The 14,817-nt window shown below is 37.0% G+C and overlaps 1 protein-coding gene and 1 pseudogene across 1 annotated transcript in view; one reads left to right on the plus strand and one right to left on the minus strand.

The window, feature by feature from the left end:
• The window catches only part of NUP205 (nucleoporin 205), an 82,691-nt gene that overhangs the window by 39,451 nt on the left and 28,423 nt on the right, over positions 1-14,817 (plus strand). Inside the window, exons 24-31 of the mRNA XM_007466585.1 lie at positions 1,505-1,619; positions 5,768-5,917; positions 6,485-6,556; positions 6,919-7,076; positions 7,591-7,671; positions 8,447-8,638; positions 9,142-9,409; positions 9,502-9,600. Of these exons, the coding sequence (XP_007466647.1) occupies positions 1,505-1,619; positions 5,768-5,917; positions 6,485-6,556; positions 6,919-7,076; positions 7,591-7,671; positions 8,447-8,638; positions 9,142-9,409; positions 9,502-9,600 (1,135 nt within the window). The remainder of the gene's footprint in view (positions 1-1,504; positions 1,620-5,767; positions 5,918-6,484; positions 6,557-6,918; positions 7,077-7,590; positions 7,672-8,446; positions 8,639-9,141; positions 9,410-9,501; positions 9,601-14,817) is intronic.
• Positions 4,910-5,468, minus strand: LOC103068942 (ras-related C3 botulinum toxin substrate 1 pseudogene; annotated as a pseudogene).

Raw genomic sequence — 14,817 nt, forward strand, 5'->3', positions numbered from 1 at the left:
GGCGCACGGGCTTCAGTAGCTGTGGCTCGCGGACTTCAGTAGTTGTGGCTCGCGGGCTCTAGAGCGCAGGATCAGCAGTTGTGGCGCACAGGCTTAGTTGCTTTGTGGCATGTGGGATCTTCTGGACCAGGGGACGAACCTGTGTCCCCAGCTTTGGCAGGCAGATTCTTAACCATGGCGCCACCAGGGAAGTTCCAGCCTCTAGGTTTATACTTCACTGTGCTTCAGGAAAAAATTAAACCTCTAAGAAGAGCTTGTTAGATTAAAAATAAATTTGATCATATGGAAGGGAAATAATTTGGGCCTTATTGATGCTTTCATCGTCCAGCAGTATGAGGTCTTCTGGTTGAAGAGTTGACACTGAATCTTGTTCCTTTGCTCTCTTCACTTTAACGATGGAAATTTTTCCTACCTGGTCTTGGGAACTAGGAAATGTATCACGCAAACCCTTGCAAAGTGGCTCTTCATGCTTTTGGAACTCACTATTGTGTCCTTCTCCCTCTAATAGTATTACCTCTCCCATATCTGAGTATATTTGAGCATCTGTTCTTGAATCTTCTTAACTTACCATCTAATATGAATAACTTGGTTTTGTTTTGAGAAGTTCAGTATTTATAGAGTGTCAAAAATAATATCAAAGCTGTTTGAAAGACAAGCATACATCTGCAAGTACTTAAGCTTTACCTTGTGTTCCCTTCTTATCTTTTCCTTGGGTATACATGTTATTTATTTAGGTATGTTCAGTAGACATACAGTTTTGTGTCCCCCCTACCCCCACCCCGTAAACTTTCTGTGCTGCTACAATGTAAATTACATTAGGTTGTTTCTAGTCTTTTTACTCTGCTTTACTCAACATCTTTAGTTACCTTTTGTTATTTTATATTTTTCTTAAGACTGTATTTCTAGACACAAATTGAATTTACAGTCCGTTGTCATTACTAGTTGTATAGTCACAGCGAACACTGAATTGGTGAATACTGAACCATTGCTCTTTGGGAATACATAGAGTTAGATGCTTGCGAGGGATTATCTGATCCCAAAGTTTTTATCAACTGATTAATACATAACTTTGGTTTTTAGAAGTTACTTCTGAGTAATTTGCTACTAATAATAGTTAAAATACTAAAACTGTTAATTAACTACATGTATATATATTGGAGTTGGCCAAAAATGTCATTTGGGTTTTTCATAACATCTTACGGAAAAACCCGAACAAACTTTTTGGCCAACTCAATATTAATATATTTAGGGTGATTTCAAGATTAGTCCCATAATACTGTTGTCAGCATTCTCCAATTGTATTCCAGTGTATTTTGAGTTAGTGTGCCAAGAACTGCTTGTCACTCTGAGCTTTTATTTTATATGTACATGTGTTTATACATTTTGCTTTAGTTGCTAATGGGTCTTAGTTTCCACTTAGTAGATTTAAGTTCGCCTTTTTTCTTAAAATGTATAATATAAAAAGCTGATTTGGCAGTTTTCTTATTTTACTGTAATTCTTTAGGTGATATATCAGTTATGTGCGTGCTCTGATACATCTGGTCCTACTATGAGATACTTGAGAACCAGCCAGGACTTCTTATTTTCTCAGTTGCAACATTTACCATTTTCTAACAAAGGTAGGACATTATTTTCCCTTATTATTAAAACAAATCTGTAAAGTATGTGTTGAGTGATTTTAATTTCATAACAGTTGGGGGTAGCAGTTTTAGAATTTGTGGAATTCTGTTCTCATTTTATTACTTTGCTTCTGTGTTCTTTTGGGTTGCTTTTGTAATTTGTGCTTGAAAAACCTGATGTTTTAACTGCCAGCATAAAATTATTTCAAAATAGCCTGTTAAGGATGGAATTTGATCCTTTTACTAACAAATAAAATTTTAAAATTGTGTTGAAAGGATAAGAAAATATTTAAGAAGATTTTGGAAATTTAGATTTTTTTGAGTGAAATTGTTTCATAAAAATCTGTTTACTTTTGTTTCTTGTGTATATATTGAAACCAATTCAGGTCTTGAAATGAAAAATAGAAAACTAATTACGATGGAAACTATAACTTTAGTTTATTGGCCTGATCAACACAGTTATCCCAGGCTACCTATGTTTTATAGGATTCTATTTTATATAATTTTCTTTTTGATCAAGTTATAAGTTTTCTGAGTTCATATTATGTCGAGACAGTAGTGGTTTTATTGAGTTTTTTTAAAGTTTATTTTTCATCATCTTTATGTTTTAGGAAATCTAGGCTCACAAATTTCATAATAAATTTCCATTACTAGTAGTTATCAGCTTCTATTTACTTTTTAGAGTCTGGTGTGAGAGACTGTTGGGAATTACCTAGTAGAAAATTTTCACTTCATTTTCATAATAAGTGTATTTTATTTTTAGCCCTAAGATTTTGTTTATAAGGTTTTTAAGAAACCCTTTTTAAAACCTAATTAGAAAGAAACAGTTAATATCTTGCCTGTTATGCTTTCTACTTTTAAAAAATTGATCTAGCTTTGCTTGTAATCATTATTACTAGCAGTGGTAGTAGTATTTGGTGAATTTTATATTTATAAAACTGTCATAATTTAGGACTTCAAAGCCAGGCATATTGAAATAATACTGGATTCAAAAACTTCTATTGTATAAAGGATTCCCAGTCCTAATTATATATTAGACCAAATGTCCTTCATAATCTCAAGACATCATAAAATTATGCAATTTAGATTTATTTTAGTTTTTAAAAATGTATTTGTTTTCTGAAATAAGAATCAAATTTTATGATAGTGGGTTTTTTTTTAACAAGTTAAATATTTGTGAATTACTTGGGTTTTCTTTTTTATTTGCATGATTCAAGGATTTATTAAGTCATACATGCAAAACATACTGCTAATTGTATTAGCAAAAGATCAATGTAAAAACACTCCACCATTCTGTAACTGTCAGCTTAAACAATTTTGTTCTAGTGGTTGAAAGGTCCACACTCATATTCTTGCCAGTGGGTAAGTTGTGCAGAACTTCGTTAGCATGAGCACAGGGTTTACAGAGCCTCACAGACCCCAAGGAACATCGTTCGGGCAAAGACAGGAAGTGTGTGTGCACTCAGTGAGGCAAGCGGTGAGGGGTCAGTGTTACTAGTCCAGGTGCAGTGTCGGTGATCTGGCAAGGTTTACAGTTTAAGAATATCTAAAGTATTTTAAAAACTGTAAAGCTGCAACACGTGATTTTTATACCTAGTTACTAGAAGACCAAGGAAAGCACTTATTGGCTTTGAATAAAGTAACATGAAAACAGGAATGCACTTTTACTAATCTACAAAAAATTTTTTCTATTGCATATTCAGAAAGATTTTATAATACAAGGAGGTGTATTGCTCATTAAGAAGGGGTTCTAGGGGCTTCCCTGGTGGCGCGGTGGTTAAGAGTCCACCTGCCAATGCAGGGGACATGGGTTCAAGCCCTGGTCTGGGAAGATCCCACATGCCACAGAGCAACTAAGCCTGTGCGTCACGACTACTGAGCCTGCACTCTAGAGCCCACAAGCCACAACTGCTGGGCCCACGTGCCTAGAGCCCGTGCTCCGCAAGGGGAGAAGCCACTGCAATGAGAAGCCTGCGCACCACAACAAAGAGTAACTCCCACTCGCTGCAACTATAGAAAGTCCGCGAGCAGCAGTGAAGACCCAATGCAGCCAAAAATAAATAAATAAAATAAATAAATTTGTAAAAAAAAAAAAAAAGGGGGGGGGAGTTCTATAAGAAAAGCACTTATACTAATTTTGCAACTGTGAGAATGACCAGATCAAAGATGCATTAAATGCCCAATTTCAGGAGGGATAGGCAGGTTTAAAGAAAAGGAAAAGTTTAAGAAAACACTTACTGATAATACTGACCTTTCTTTATCATCTACTGCATTTGACAGAAATTAACCTTTTAAAACTTTTACCTGTAACACTTTTCATAGTTTAATTATTACGTATACAATGTAGTGTAAATTTCCATATTTTGTTAAAATACTGTCTTCATCCTCTGATCACAAGTGTTCCACACACTCCACCCAGTGCACCCACGGCCAGAGCAGAATGCGTCATTGGAGGGAGCACGGGAGTAAGAGCTCTGTTCAAAATCTCACAAAAGCTAATACACTAATTTGTTCTAAAAATCTCACTATGAGGGCTTCCCTGGTGGTGCAGTGGTTGAGAGTCCACCTGCTGATGCAGGGGACACGGGTTCATGTCCTGGTCTGGGAAGATCCCACATGCCACGGAGTGGCTGGGCCCGTGAGCCATGGCCGCTGAGCCTGTGCGTCCAGAGCCTGTGCTCCGCAACAGGAGAGGCCACAACAGTGAGAGGCCTGCGTACCGCAAAAAAAAAAAAAAAAAAAAATCTCACTATGAAATCAAAAAGATTGATCCAAAGAGCTGAGCTGTTACATTCATTCATTATGATGTAAGGTACAATGTTAGGTAGTGAACACGGGCTGGTAAATCAGGATGCATTAAATGACAGCGTTTCAGGAAGGAGGCTGTACTGCTCTTCACGTCTGAAACTCATTAGCGAGCGTCTGCATCTCCTGCCTCAGAAGCTACAGTCTCTTCCAAACAAAGGTCTTTAAACAGTTTAGTGGTTAGTGTTCTTAGCCCAGCAGTGCAACTTAGTTCACAAGGTATTTTGGCAACTCTTAATCTGAGCAAGAATAGGGGCTTTGAAAAATAAGGCTTTAAGGAAGCTTGTCATTTTAGGGCTAAACTTTAATAGAATGTGAAAGTACTTTAAACAAACAAAACCTGGAAATTACTGATTGGTTCAAAATGGTTTCATGGAAAAACTAATCTGTAACAAAAACTTGGCATTGAGTGCAAAGTCTCCACCATTTGAGCAAAGCGTACAAAGTGTCCTGGGGGACGGGACAGGCAGGAGGGGCCCACACATTCACAACAGCAGGCATTTTCTCTTTCTCTGCTTGACGGGAGGTGGGCAGAGAACTGCCCAGATAGCTTCATCAAAAACTGTCTTGAGGCCTCGTTGTGTGAGCGCTGAGCGGCATTTGATGCCACCGATCTCCTTGGCCGTGGCCAAGGCCTGTGGGTAGGTGATGGGTGTCAGCTTCTTCTCCTTCAGTTTCTCAATTGTGTCTTTATCATCCCTCAGATCAAGTTTCGTCCCCACCAGGATGATAGGAGTGTTGGGACAGTGGTGTCACACTTCAGGGTACCACTTTGCACGAACATTTTCAGGACTCACAAGAGAAAAGCAAATTAAGAATCAGTTTGCGGATAGGATAGGGGACGTAATAGGTCATAATCATCTTGTCCACCTGTATCCCACAAGCCCAGATTCACCAGTTTTCCATCCGCCATAACATTGGCAGAATAGTTGTCAAAGACAGTGGGGTATACTCTCCAGGAAAGGCATTGGTCGTGTAACTGATGAGGAGGCAAGCTTTACCTACTGCGCTGTCTCCTGCCACCTCACACTTGATGGCCTGCATCTGGTATGGTAGACTCAGAATCCTCTACGTCTGTGTGAAATTATTCTGTTGACAGAAACTTGATTCTCTTTTGTTCTTCAGTTGCTTTTGCTCAACTTTCATACACATATACTAGTTTTTTCTCCCTTGGCATCTTTTTTCTTTTTTAATTTTCTAGAGCGATAACTTATTATGGTGCCAATTTTTATAAAATATTGACTGTGTTACATGGGAAAATATCTGGTGAGTTATGGATTTTAGGTCTGTTCTGATCTTGTGTTATTATACTGGGGAACTAAACATTCATATTTCAATTCCAGAATATGAAATATCTATGCTGAACCAAATGTCATGGCTGATGAAGACTGCCTCGATAGAACTAAGGGTGACTTCTCTGAATCGCCAACGGTCACACACCCAGAGGCTCCTTCACCTCCTACTGGATGACATGCCAGTGAAACCATACTCAGGTGAACATGTGTTGGCATTTGTATTGTTATACTGCTGACTGGTCTGTGTGAATGCAAGCACAAATCTGAATCTTACGGTTAGTATGTGATTGTAGGCCAAACAAGTTCTTTCTGCCTTTAGAATTCTTTTCCTTAAAACACAAAATCACCCATAATTGCAATTTTATTGTTTGGAGCATTCACATTTTGCTGTATTCATAGACACAGATACACAGTGGAGTTTGTCACACTGAGCCAGCATGACCCAAGATATTCTAATATGTATTTTACATGCAAATTAAGCATAAGCCTTTCTAATCATCTCACTGGCATGATTGGGTCCTGCTTCTTTTGGAGTTCTGATTATGATCTGTACAATTGTGAAGTGGATCTCGTAGAGACGGAAAGAATTAGATGAATGTTGTTGATAAGTCCTCATCATCTTTGCATTTTAATTATCCATTTGCAAGGGGCTCTTTGACCTAGAAACAGTGACATAGAAATAAAATACCTTGTGTTTGTTATTTCCAAATAAATTTTATGAGTGTGTTGTTCTTTTTCTGATTTTTATTACTGATGCTCCAACAGATGGGGAAGGAGGAATAGAAGATGAAAATAGGTCTGTCTCTGGGTTCCTGCACTTTGATACTGCTACAAAAGGTAAAGTCCTTTGAATTTGTAATAAATTTGTAGATACGTATATATTAAATTGCATAAAATCTCAAGAGATAATTAATGCCTGTATCTGCAAATTCTGAACTGATGTAGAAAGGCTATATAAAGGATTGTTTGTCATCACAAAAAAATTTTTTTATAACTAAGATGATAGTATGGGAAAACAATATTTTTGCAAATGAATGTATTAGAAATAAAAATCCAATTTAGATTTCAACACAGTCTTCAATTTCCAGACTGATGTCCTTTCTGAACATAGTGCTGTCTTTGAGGGTGAGCTGAGTACGGTGGTTAGCTCTTCTCCTCAGTGTCCCAAGTGAAACAGAACTGCTTTTTATTATTTCTAGTACGTCGAAAAATTCTCAGTATTCTCGACTCCATTGACTTCAGTCAGGAGATCCCCGAGCCTTTGCAATTGGATTTCTTTGATCGGGCCCAGATTGAACAAGTTATTGCTAACTGTGAACACAAGAATTTACGGGGACAGACAGTCTGCAATGTCAAGGTGAGCGTTGCTTTAGAGCATGTGCAGTATCAAGTGGTTCAGACTTTGAGTCGTTAAGGAAAAAATAACTTTTTATTTTCTAATAGAGATATTGGTTTATTGGACTGTTTTTCACTTTTCAGTCAGGAAAGAAAACTGAATAGGCCACACTAATTTTGCCTCTATAAAAGGTTCCCTATCACCTACCTCTTAGTAGTCATGCTACCCAGCTATCACAATGGAGTGGTTTTACCCATTTAACTCTCTACCAGGTAAATGGTAATCACCTCACTAGTAGGAAGAAGCCATCCCGTGCAGTTCCACTAACTTTCCTGCCACAGACGCTCTTTGGTATCACTCTCCGGCATGTGAGGGATATACTGTTTTTGACAGAAACTTGGACAGTGCCACTATTAGATTATATATAAAGGTATCTGAAACTTTTCTGTCTAGGGCAGTTTAGAGTAATTGCTAGGTTATTGTTCTACCAGTGTCTGAAATGGTCTTATTTTTCTCTCATTTCTCAATTATATAGCTTCTTCATAGAGTTCTTGTAGCCGAAGTAAATGCCCTTCAGGGTATGGCAGCCATAGGACAGAGACCTCTACTAATGGAGGTAAGCCCTGTTGAATATATGTTAGTTTTAACCTTTTAACTACTTAAATTGCCAGTTAGAAGACAAAACAGTGAATTGACTTCTAGTTCATTATTAGTAAACTACTTAAAAGTTAAATTTTAATTGTATCTTTCACTTTTGACTTTGTGACTGTTAAAAGCTGAACTGAAGTTAATGTCTGGATGCCAGAAGAAATGACATCTTTTCTGCTAAGCTAGTTGAGGATTTTGTAACCTTTTCATATTGTGTAATAGAGTTCACTTGCTCCCTATCAGCGAGGAAGGAGTCATTTGTCACCACAAATGGGGAGATATGGGTCAGAGAGCAGGTGGGAAGGACCACATTCATGGAAAAACAGTTGGTGAGGTCAAAGCAAGAGGCAAAGAAATAAAAGACACATCAAGGAAACATGCCATTGAACTTGGGTTTTAGGGAACTCTAGTGTTCCAGAGTAAGTATAACTAGACAGTTGCAAGAAAAAAGAAGATGGGGTTAAAAACTCATTTCCACACACATCACCTCTGCCCTCTGCCTTACACACGCGCACGTGCGTGCACACACACACACACACAGCCTTATTTATTATTTTTCATAGCTCTGGCTACCAGTATAATGTGAAAAGTTATCTGCTGACTTACAAGCATGTGGAAGGTTTCCGGAGTATTCTATAAATGTTTTCAGATTAACTGACAGTGTTAAAAAATAGGAACCTGTTGGTTAAAAGACGTAATTTGCCTGTGTGTTAACCTTGCCAATTCAATTTCTGTGGCTTTAGGAAATCAGCACTATACTTCAGTACGTGGTAGGAAGAAACAAATTGTTGCAGTGTCTTCATGCAAAACGGCATGCTCTGGAGTCATGGAGGCAGCTGGTAGAAATTATACTGACAGCTTGCCCTCAGGACCTCATTCAGGCAGAGGATCGACAACTGATTATTCGTGATATTTTACAAGATGTGCATGATAAGGTGACATGCTTCATAAGTTACTTTATACTGCCAAATGAATGTTTATATCATTTAAACATATAGTTTGCCACTCCTTTTTTCCCATTTGGAGTAAATAGAGTTGTGCAATGCCAGTGTTAAGACTTTCCTTGAGAAAGGTATTAACTCTGTACAGTAATGGTTCTCAACCAGAGTGTGTATCAGAATTTTCTAGGAAGCTTTTTAAAAATCTACATGACACATCTTACCCTAGACCTACTGAATGGGAGACTCTAGTGGTGAGGCCATTTTGTTAATTTCCATGAAAAACCTCTAGGGAATTCTGATAGGGCTCCCTTCTGGTTAAGAACACATTACCCAGCATTCTATTTAAATTTCTTTTTGTGTATTAGTTTCTACTGTCTTTGAACAATACAGTTCCATTCTTATATTCTTATGGTAATTGAAAAGCTAAATGTATAAGACATGTTAATGACTGTAGCTGAAAGCAGGGTGCTCACTCTGATTTGTCTTTCTGCTTTAAGATACTGGATGATGAAGCAGCACAGGAGTTAATGCCAGTGGTAGCAGGTGCTGTGTTCACCCTGACTGCTCACCTAAGCCAAGCCGTTCGCACAGAACAGAAGCAACCAGTAGTGTTGGGACCCGGAGAGGCTCATTATGCTTTTGTGCTTGATAACTCTTTCACCTCACCTCCACCTGCAGAGAATGCAGTGGTGGGGTTTGCTTCTATTGGAGATTCTTCACTTCATATCATATTGAAGAAACTGTTAGACTTCATTTTGAAGACAGGTTTTTTCATCTAAATTTTCTATAACTTACAACTTCTGTATTTGTTTTAACTTAATTTGAAAAAAGGTTTTTACACTACTATATTTTCGTAGGTGGCGGATTCCAGCGAGTGAGGACACACCTGTATGGCTCTCTGCTTTATTACTTACAGATTGCCCAGAGACCGGATGAACCAGACACCTTAGAAGCAGGTAGAATTAGATTTCCATCTTTTCTGTTTTTAGAGATTGGTTACTTTAAATTTCAAAAAAAAATCACCTTTTCATCTTTTGGCTCAGTGAAGCTATAATAAATGAGTCTTTATGGAATCAAAGTGCTTGCTCTATAAAGTCAAGGAAGAATGTTTAGTTTTCTAAAATTGTGACAATAGTACAAAAGTAATGTAAGCACAGACCCTCAAATACTACTTTAGCTTATATATTTTTGTAACTCCCACTCACCTCTGGTCCCATTGAACAATACATACAGTACATATCTTTTAAAATAGCTCTGTTATTCCATAGTATAGGAGTACCATTTGTTTAACCATTTGCCTTATTCATAAGTGTTTAAATTGTTTCTAATTTTTTACTATCACAAAAAAGCTGCATCAAATATTCTTTTATATGCCTATATATTTCTCAAGAAGGATACTTCATGGTGGAATTTCCATGTGAAAGGGTGCACATTTTTATTTTAATAGATTCTACCAAATGGCCTTCTACCAGTTTAAATTCTCATTGGTAGTATACATATGTCTTTTTGTACTAATGTGAAGTTTCTCTTGGATAAATTCCAAGGAGTAGAATTTCTTGGTCAAAGATCTGTGTATTTAAAATAATGATAAATCAACTTTGTAAACTATAGTTATCTTTTTTTTTTTTTGGCTGTGCCGCTCAGCTTGTGGGATCTTAGTTCCCCAACCAGGGACTGAACCCAGGCTCTTGGCAGGGAGAGCGTGGAGTCCTAACCACTGGACCGCCAAAGAATTCCCATATAATTAGCATTTTTAAATAAGAGTAAATAATATGGATTCTTTCATTGCCAAATGTGAAAAATGTTTGTAACTATTCAGGAGACCAGCGTATGATACTCTTTGCCAGAGTTACTCTGCTATTTAAGAACTTGTCATAAGTACCTTCTCATAATGGGCTCCTTGTGCTTTCTGAGAACCTTAATGAGTATTTGTTATTTTGTTTTTTATAAATTTATTTATCTGTTTTTGGCTGCGTTGGGTCTTTGTTGCTGTGCGTGGGCTTTCTCTAGTTGCAGCAAGCGGGGGCTACTCTTTTTTGTGGTGCGCGGGGTTCTCATTGCGGTGGCTTCTCTTGTTGTGGAGCATGGGCTCTAGGCATGCGGGCTTCAGTAGTTGTGGCACGCGGGCTCTAGAGCGCAGGCTCAGTAGTTGTGGTGCACAGGTTTAGTTGTTCCGTGGCATGTGGTATCTTCCCGGACCAGGGCTCGAACCTGTGTCCCCTGCATTGGCAGGCGGATTCTTAACCACTGCGCCACCAGGGAAGTCCTGTACACAGATTCTTAAAAACCACTCTGTGTGTAAGACTTAGATTATCTCATATTATTCATTACTGGCTATATATTTTTGTATAATATCTCCCTTAGAATGTAATAATAGCCAAATGATGTATTTATAGGAATTTCCTACCAGCATAAATAATACACGAAAATATTTTTAAGGTCATTAAAAATAATAGTTCAGGGCTTCCCTGGTGGCGCAGTGCTTGAGAGTCCGCCTGCTGATGCAGGAGACGCGGGTTCGTGCCCCGTTTCGGGAAGATCCCACATGCCGCGGAGCGGCTGGGCCCGTGAGCCATGGCCACTGAGCCTGCGCGTCCGGAGCCTGTGCTCCGCAAATGGGAGAGGCCACAACAGTGAGAGGCCCGCATAATGCAAGGAAAAAAAAAAATAAATAAAAAATAAAAAAAAAAATAATAGTTCAGAGAAAGTTTTTAAACAAATAGGAGCTTTTTTTAAGAGAGATAATCCGTCAATACACCTCCCCCATTTTCCTCTTGACTAAAAAAATTTTTTAACGTATTTAGTTGAATTGGCAAAAATCGCCACTTAACCACTAGGTGGAGCTACAATGTGCTTTATAAGAAGTCATTATCAAGATGTGGTAAAAGCAGTGTGACCGTAAAGGAAGATTCTCCCTTTTTTTAAAAAAAATCTGTTATCTTTTTATTATTATTATTATTTATTTTTATTTTTCTTATTTTGGTTGTTCCGTGTCTTAGTTGTGGCTCGCCGGCTCCTTAGTTGTGGCATGCATGTGGGATCCGGTTCCCTGACCAGAGATCAAACCTGGGGCCCCTGCACCGGGAGCGTGGAGTCTTAACCACTGTGCCACCAGGGAAGTCCCTCCTTTGTTTTTTTTTTTTTTTAATTAATTAATTTATTTATTTTTTATTTTTTTTAACATCTTTATTGGGGTATAATTGCTTTACAATGGTGTGTTAGTTTCTGCTTTATAACAGAAGTCCCTCCTTTGTTTTTAATTTTCAAATGATCTATTTTTAGAGCAATTTTATCCCTTAAATAGCTTTTTTTCCTTAGTCATAATTACTGTTTATTTTGACTTGTTTTAGATAGATAGCAAAGTACTTTATTTCCTAGATACTAGTGTTTTTAATTTTCAAATTAGAAATATTAAATTTAATAAATATTTATTGGGCACATACTTTTGTGCTAGTGTACCTGTTTTCTGTTGTTTTAAAACAAAAACTGAATTTTTAATGTTTATATACTTATTTTTTCATACCACTTTTTCTTTATTTTTACATAAACATATGTACTGAATACTGGGCAGCCATTTTCCCTGTTTGGTATAAAAGGAATCTGACTTAGGCTAAGTGATTTGCTTCTTTTTGACAGATCTGAGAATTAGAATTCAGTATCAGCAATGCATTTGTAGCTCATATCACAAATGACTAATTTCTAATAAATAAAGAGCATCTACAAATCAATAACCCAACAGAAAAATGGGCAAAGGATATGAGCAGTTTAGGGAAAAGGAAATTCAGATGTCTCTTAAGCATATAGTTAATTTTCTGAAAATCCATATGGGTAGATCCTATCACTTTGAGCTGGCAATGCAGTAGATCTGGGGAGGAACCAAAGCATATATTGGGTTGGCCCAAAAGTTCATTTGGGTTTTTCTGTAATATGATATGGAAAAACCCAAATGAACCTTTTGGCCAACCCAATATTTTTTTTGATAAAATTATTTGGAGGATCTTATATGTTTCCTTAATTAAGAACAGTATAGTTCAAATCCGACAGTGTTTTTCCATATGTAATTCCTGGGGCTTAGTTGACAGCCATTGACATCACGAATATCTCTCTTTGTATTTTTTTCACCTTTTTATTCTCTCTCTTTTCTACCAGTGACCACTAGAAAGAAAAAGTGGATAATTTGACCAGAGCCTAAATGTTTAATATGAACCCCAATTATTATGTTCTTAATTTCTCTATTGATCTGTTCCTTAAGCTCTAGTATTATAAAAATATTTCACATTTAAAAACAGATTGATAATGACAAAGATATATACTTTTCAGCATATTTTTAATCAGATTAATGTTTTCAATAAAAGTTTATAAAGCCAACCTATAAAGTTATGCTAACACCTCAGTGTAGAGGATATAGTGCATCCTCCTTAATTTTATTTCTGTGAGATTAGCCCTGTTTGAATGTTTTGTTGTAATTTCAGTAAAATGGATTATATTGCTTTTAAAACAGATTCATTTTTAACTTTCCATTTTCTAGGAGCTTATCATTCAACTTTAATTTATAGTTGATTGATATAGCTGTATGGAAGATGTCAGAATTTTTAATTTTAAAATTGTTTAAATTGTAATTTTAAGTGCTCTTATTATAAGTTTTTCTCATATGTTCTGTTTTCTTCTAAACTGGCTTTTCTTTTTAAGTTTGACAAGTTAATGGTACTCAGTAGTATCTTTTATTTATAAATAAGAATTAGGAATTATAATAAGAATGAAGAATTTTCTGCTCTGCTCATAATTCTTCTGGGCTATTGCGACTTTTGATCAAGAATATTCCTGTTGTTCTTTGTTTATGAAACCATAATATCCAGTCATCTTTTTAAAAGAGATTAGAAAAGATAATCTCTTGCCATTATTAAATTTTTTAGGATCCTATCATGAGATTTTCAGTTTTTATGGTCTAGGTGTTAGTATGATCTAGAATTATAGTACAAGGACACCTCTGATTTTAGTCATAAAATAGTGGGAATAAAAGGATTTCATAGAGCATCTTGCCTGTTGTTAACTCCGTTCTTGTGAATCCGACTCCAATAAGTGACTTAAAAATACAGTACCAGCTACAGGAATTCCCTGGCAGTCCAGTGGTTAGGACGCCGCACTTTTACTGCCGAGGGCGTGGGTTCCATCCCTGGTCGGGGAACTAAGATCCTGCATGCTGCATAGTGTGTCCAAAAAATAAAAATAAAAAATAAATAAAAATACCAGCTGAGGCTATATATATGTGTGTAGTGGGTGCAGGCTTTATGCTTGATGTGAATTTAGATGTACATTTCTCACCACTCCTTTTATTTTTTTATTTTTTTATTTTTTTTGTGGTACGCGGGCCTCTCACTGCCGTGGCCTCTCCCGCTGCGGAGCACAGGCTCCGGACGCGCAGGCCCAGCGGCCATGGCTCATGGGCCCAGCCGCTCCGCGGCACGTGGGATCCTCCCGGACCGGGGCGTGAACCGGCGTCCCCTGCATCGGCAGGCGGACTCACAACCACTGCGCCACCAGGGAAGCCCTCCTTTTATTTTTTTTTACAACCTGAGTCAGGTCCTAGAACCTTAGAACCTGACTAAAAATTCATAATCAGATATTTAAAAAATCTTTTAGCTTTTATTTTTTTACTTAAAAATAAATATTGATTATAGGAAATTTAGAACATACTAATAAACAAAAGGAAAAGCCACACATTTTACCCTTCTAAGATAACTGTCACGACATTTTGGTTATAGCCAGCCATCTTTTTTTATTGATTTAAATCTTCCCTTTTCTCTCTATTTAGTATTTTATCAGCTTTTCCTGCCTCATTAAGTAACATTTTTAATACCTGTATAGATTTTTCCACTTATGGATATAACATAATTTATTTAGCCTACCCATTTTTGGACATTTAGATTATTTCCCGTTTTTACAATACAAACAAAAATCAGTAATCATTTGGTGGTTGATTATTTTTAGTTGTTCCAGGAAGCAGGAAACATTAATTGGGTTCTTGCTTTCATAAAATCTTTTATCCTAGTAAAAATGGCAATATATGTGTTTATAAAACAATAAGCCTTAAATTGGATGATATAGACCAGATGCCAGCAAGCTTTTTCTGTACAGGGCCAGATAATAACTAGTTCAGGCTTTGCAAGCCATAT

The sequence above is a fragment of the Lipotes vexillifer genome, unplaced genomic scaffold (genome assembly GCF_000442215.2).
Source record: "Lipotes vexillifer unplaced genomic scaffold, Lipotes_vexillifer_v1.1 scaffold71, whole genome shotgun sequence".
Lineage (NCBI taxonomy): Eukaryota > Metazoa > Chordata > Mammalia > Artiodactyla > Lipotidae > Lipotes > Lipotes vexillifer.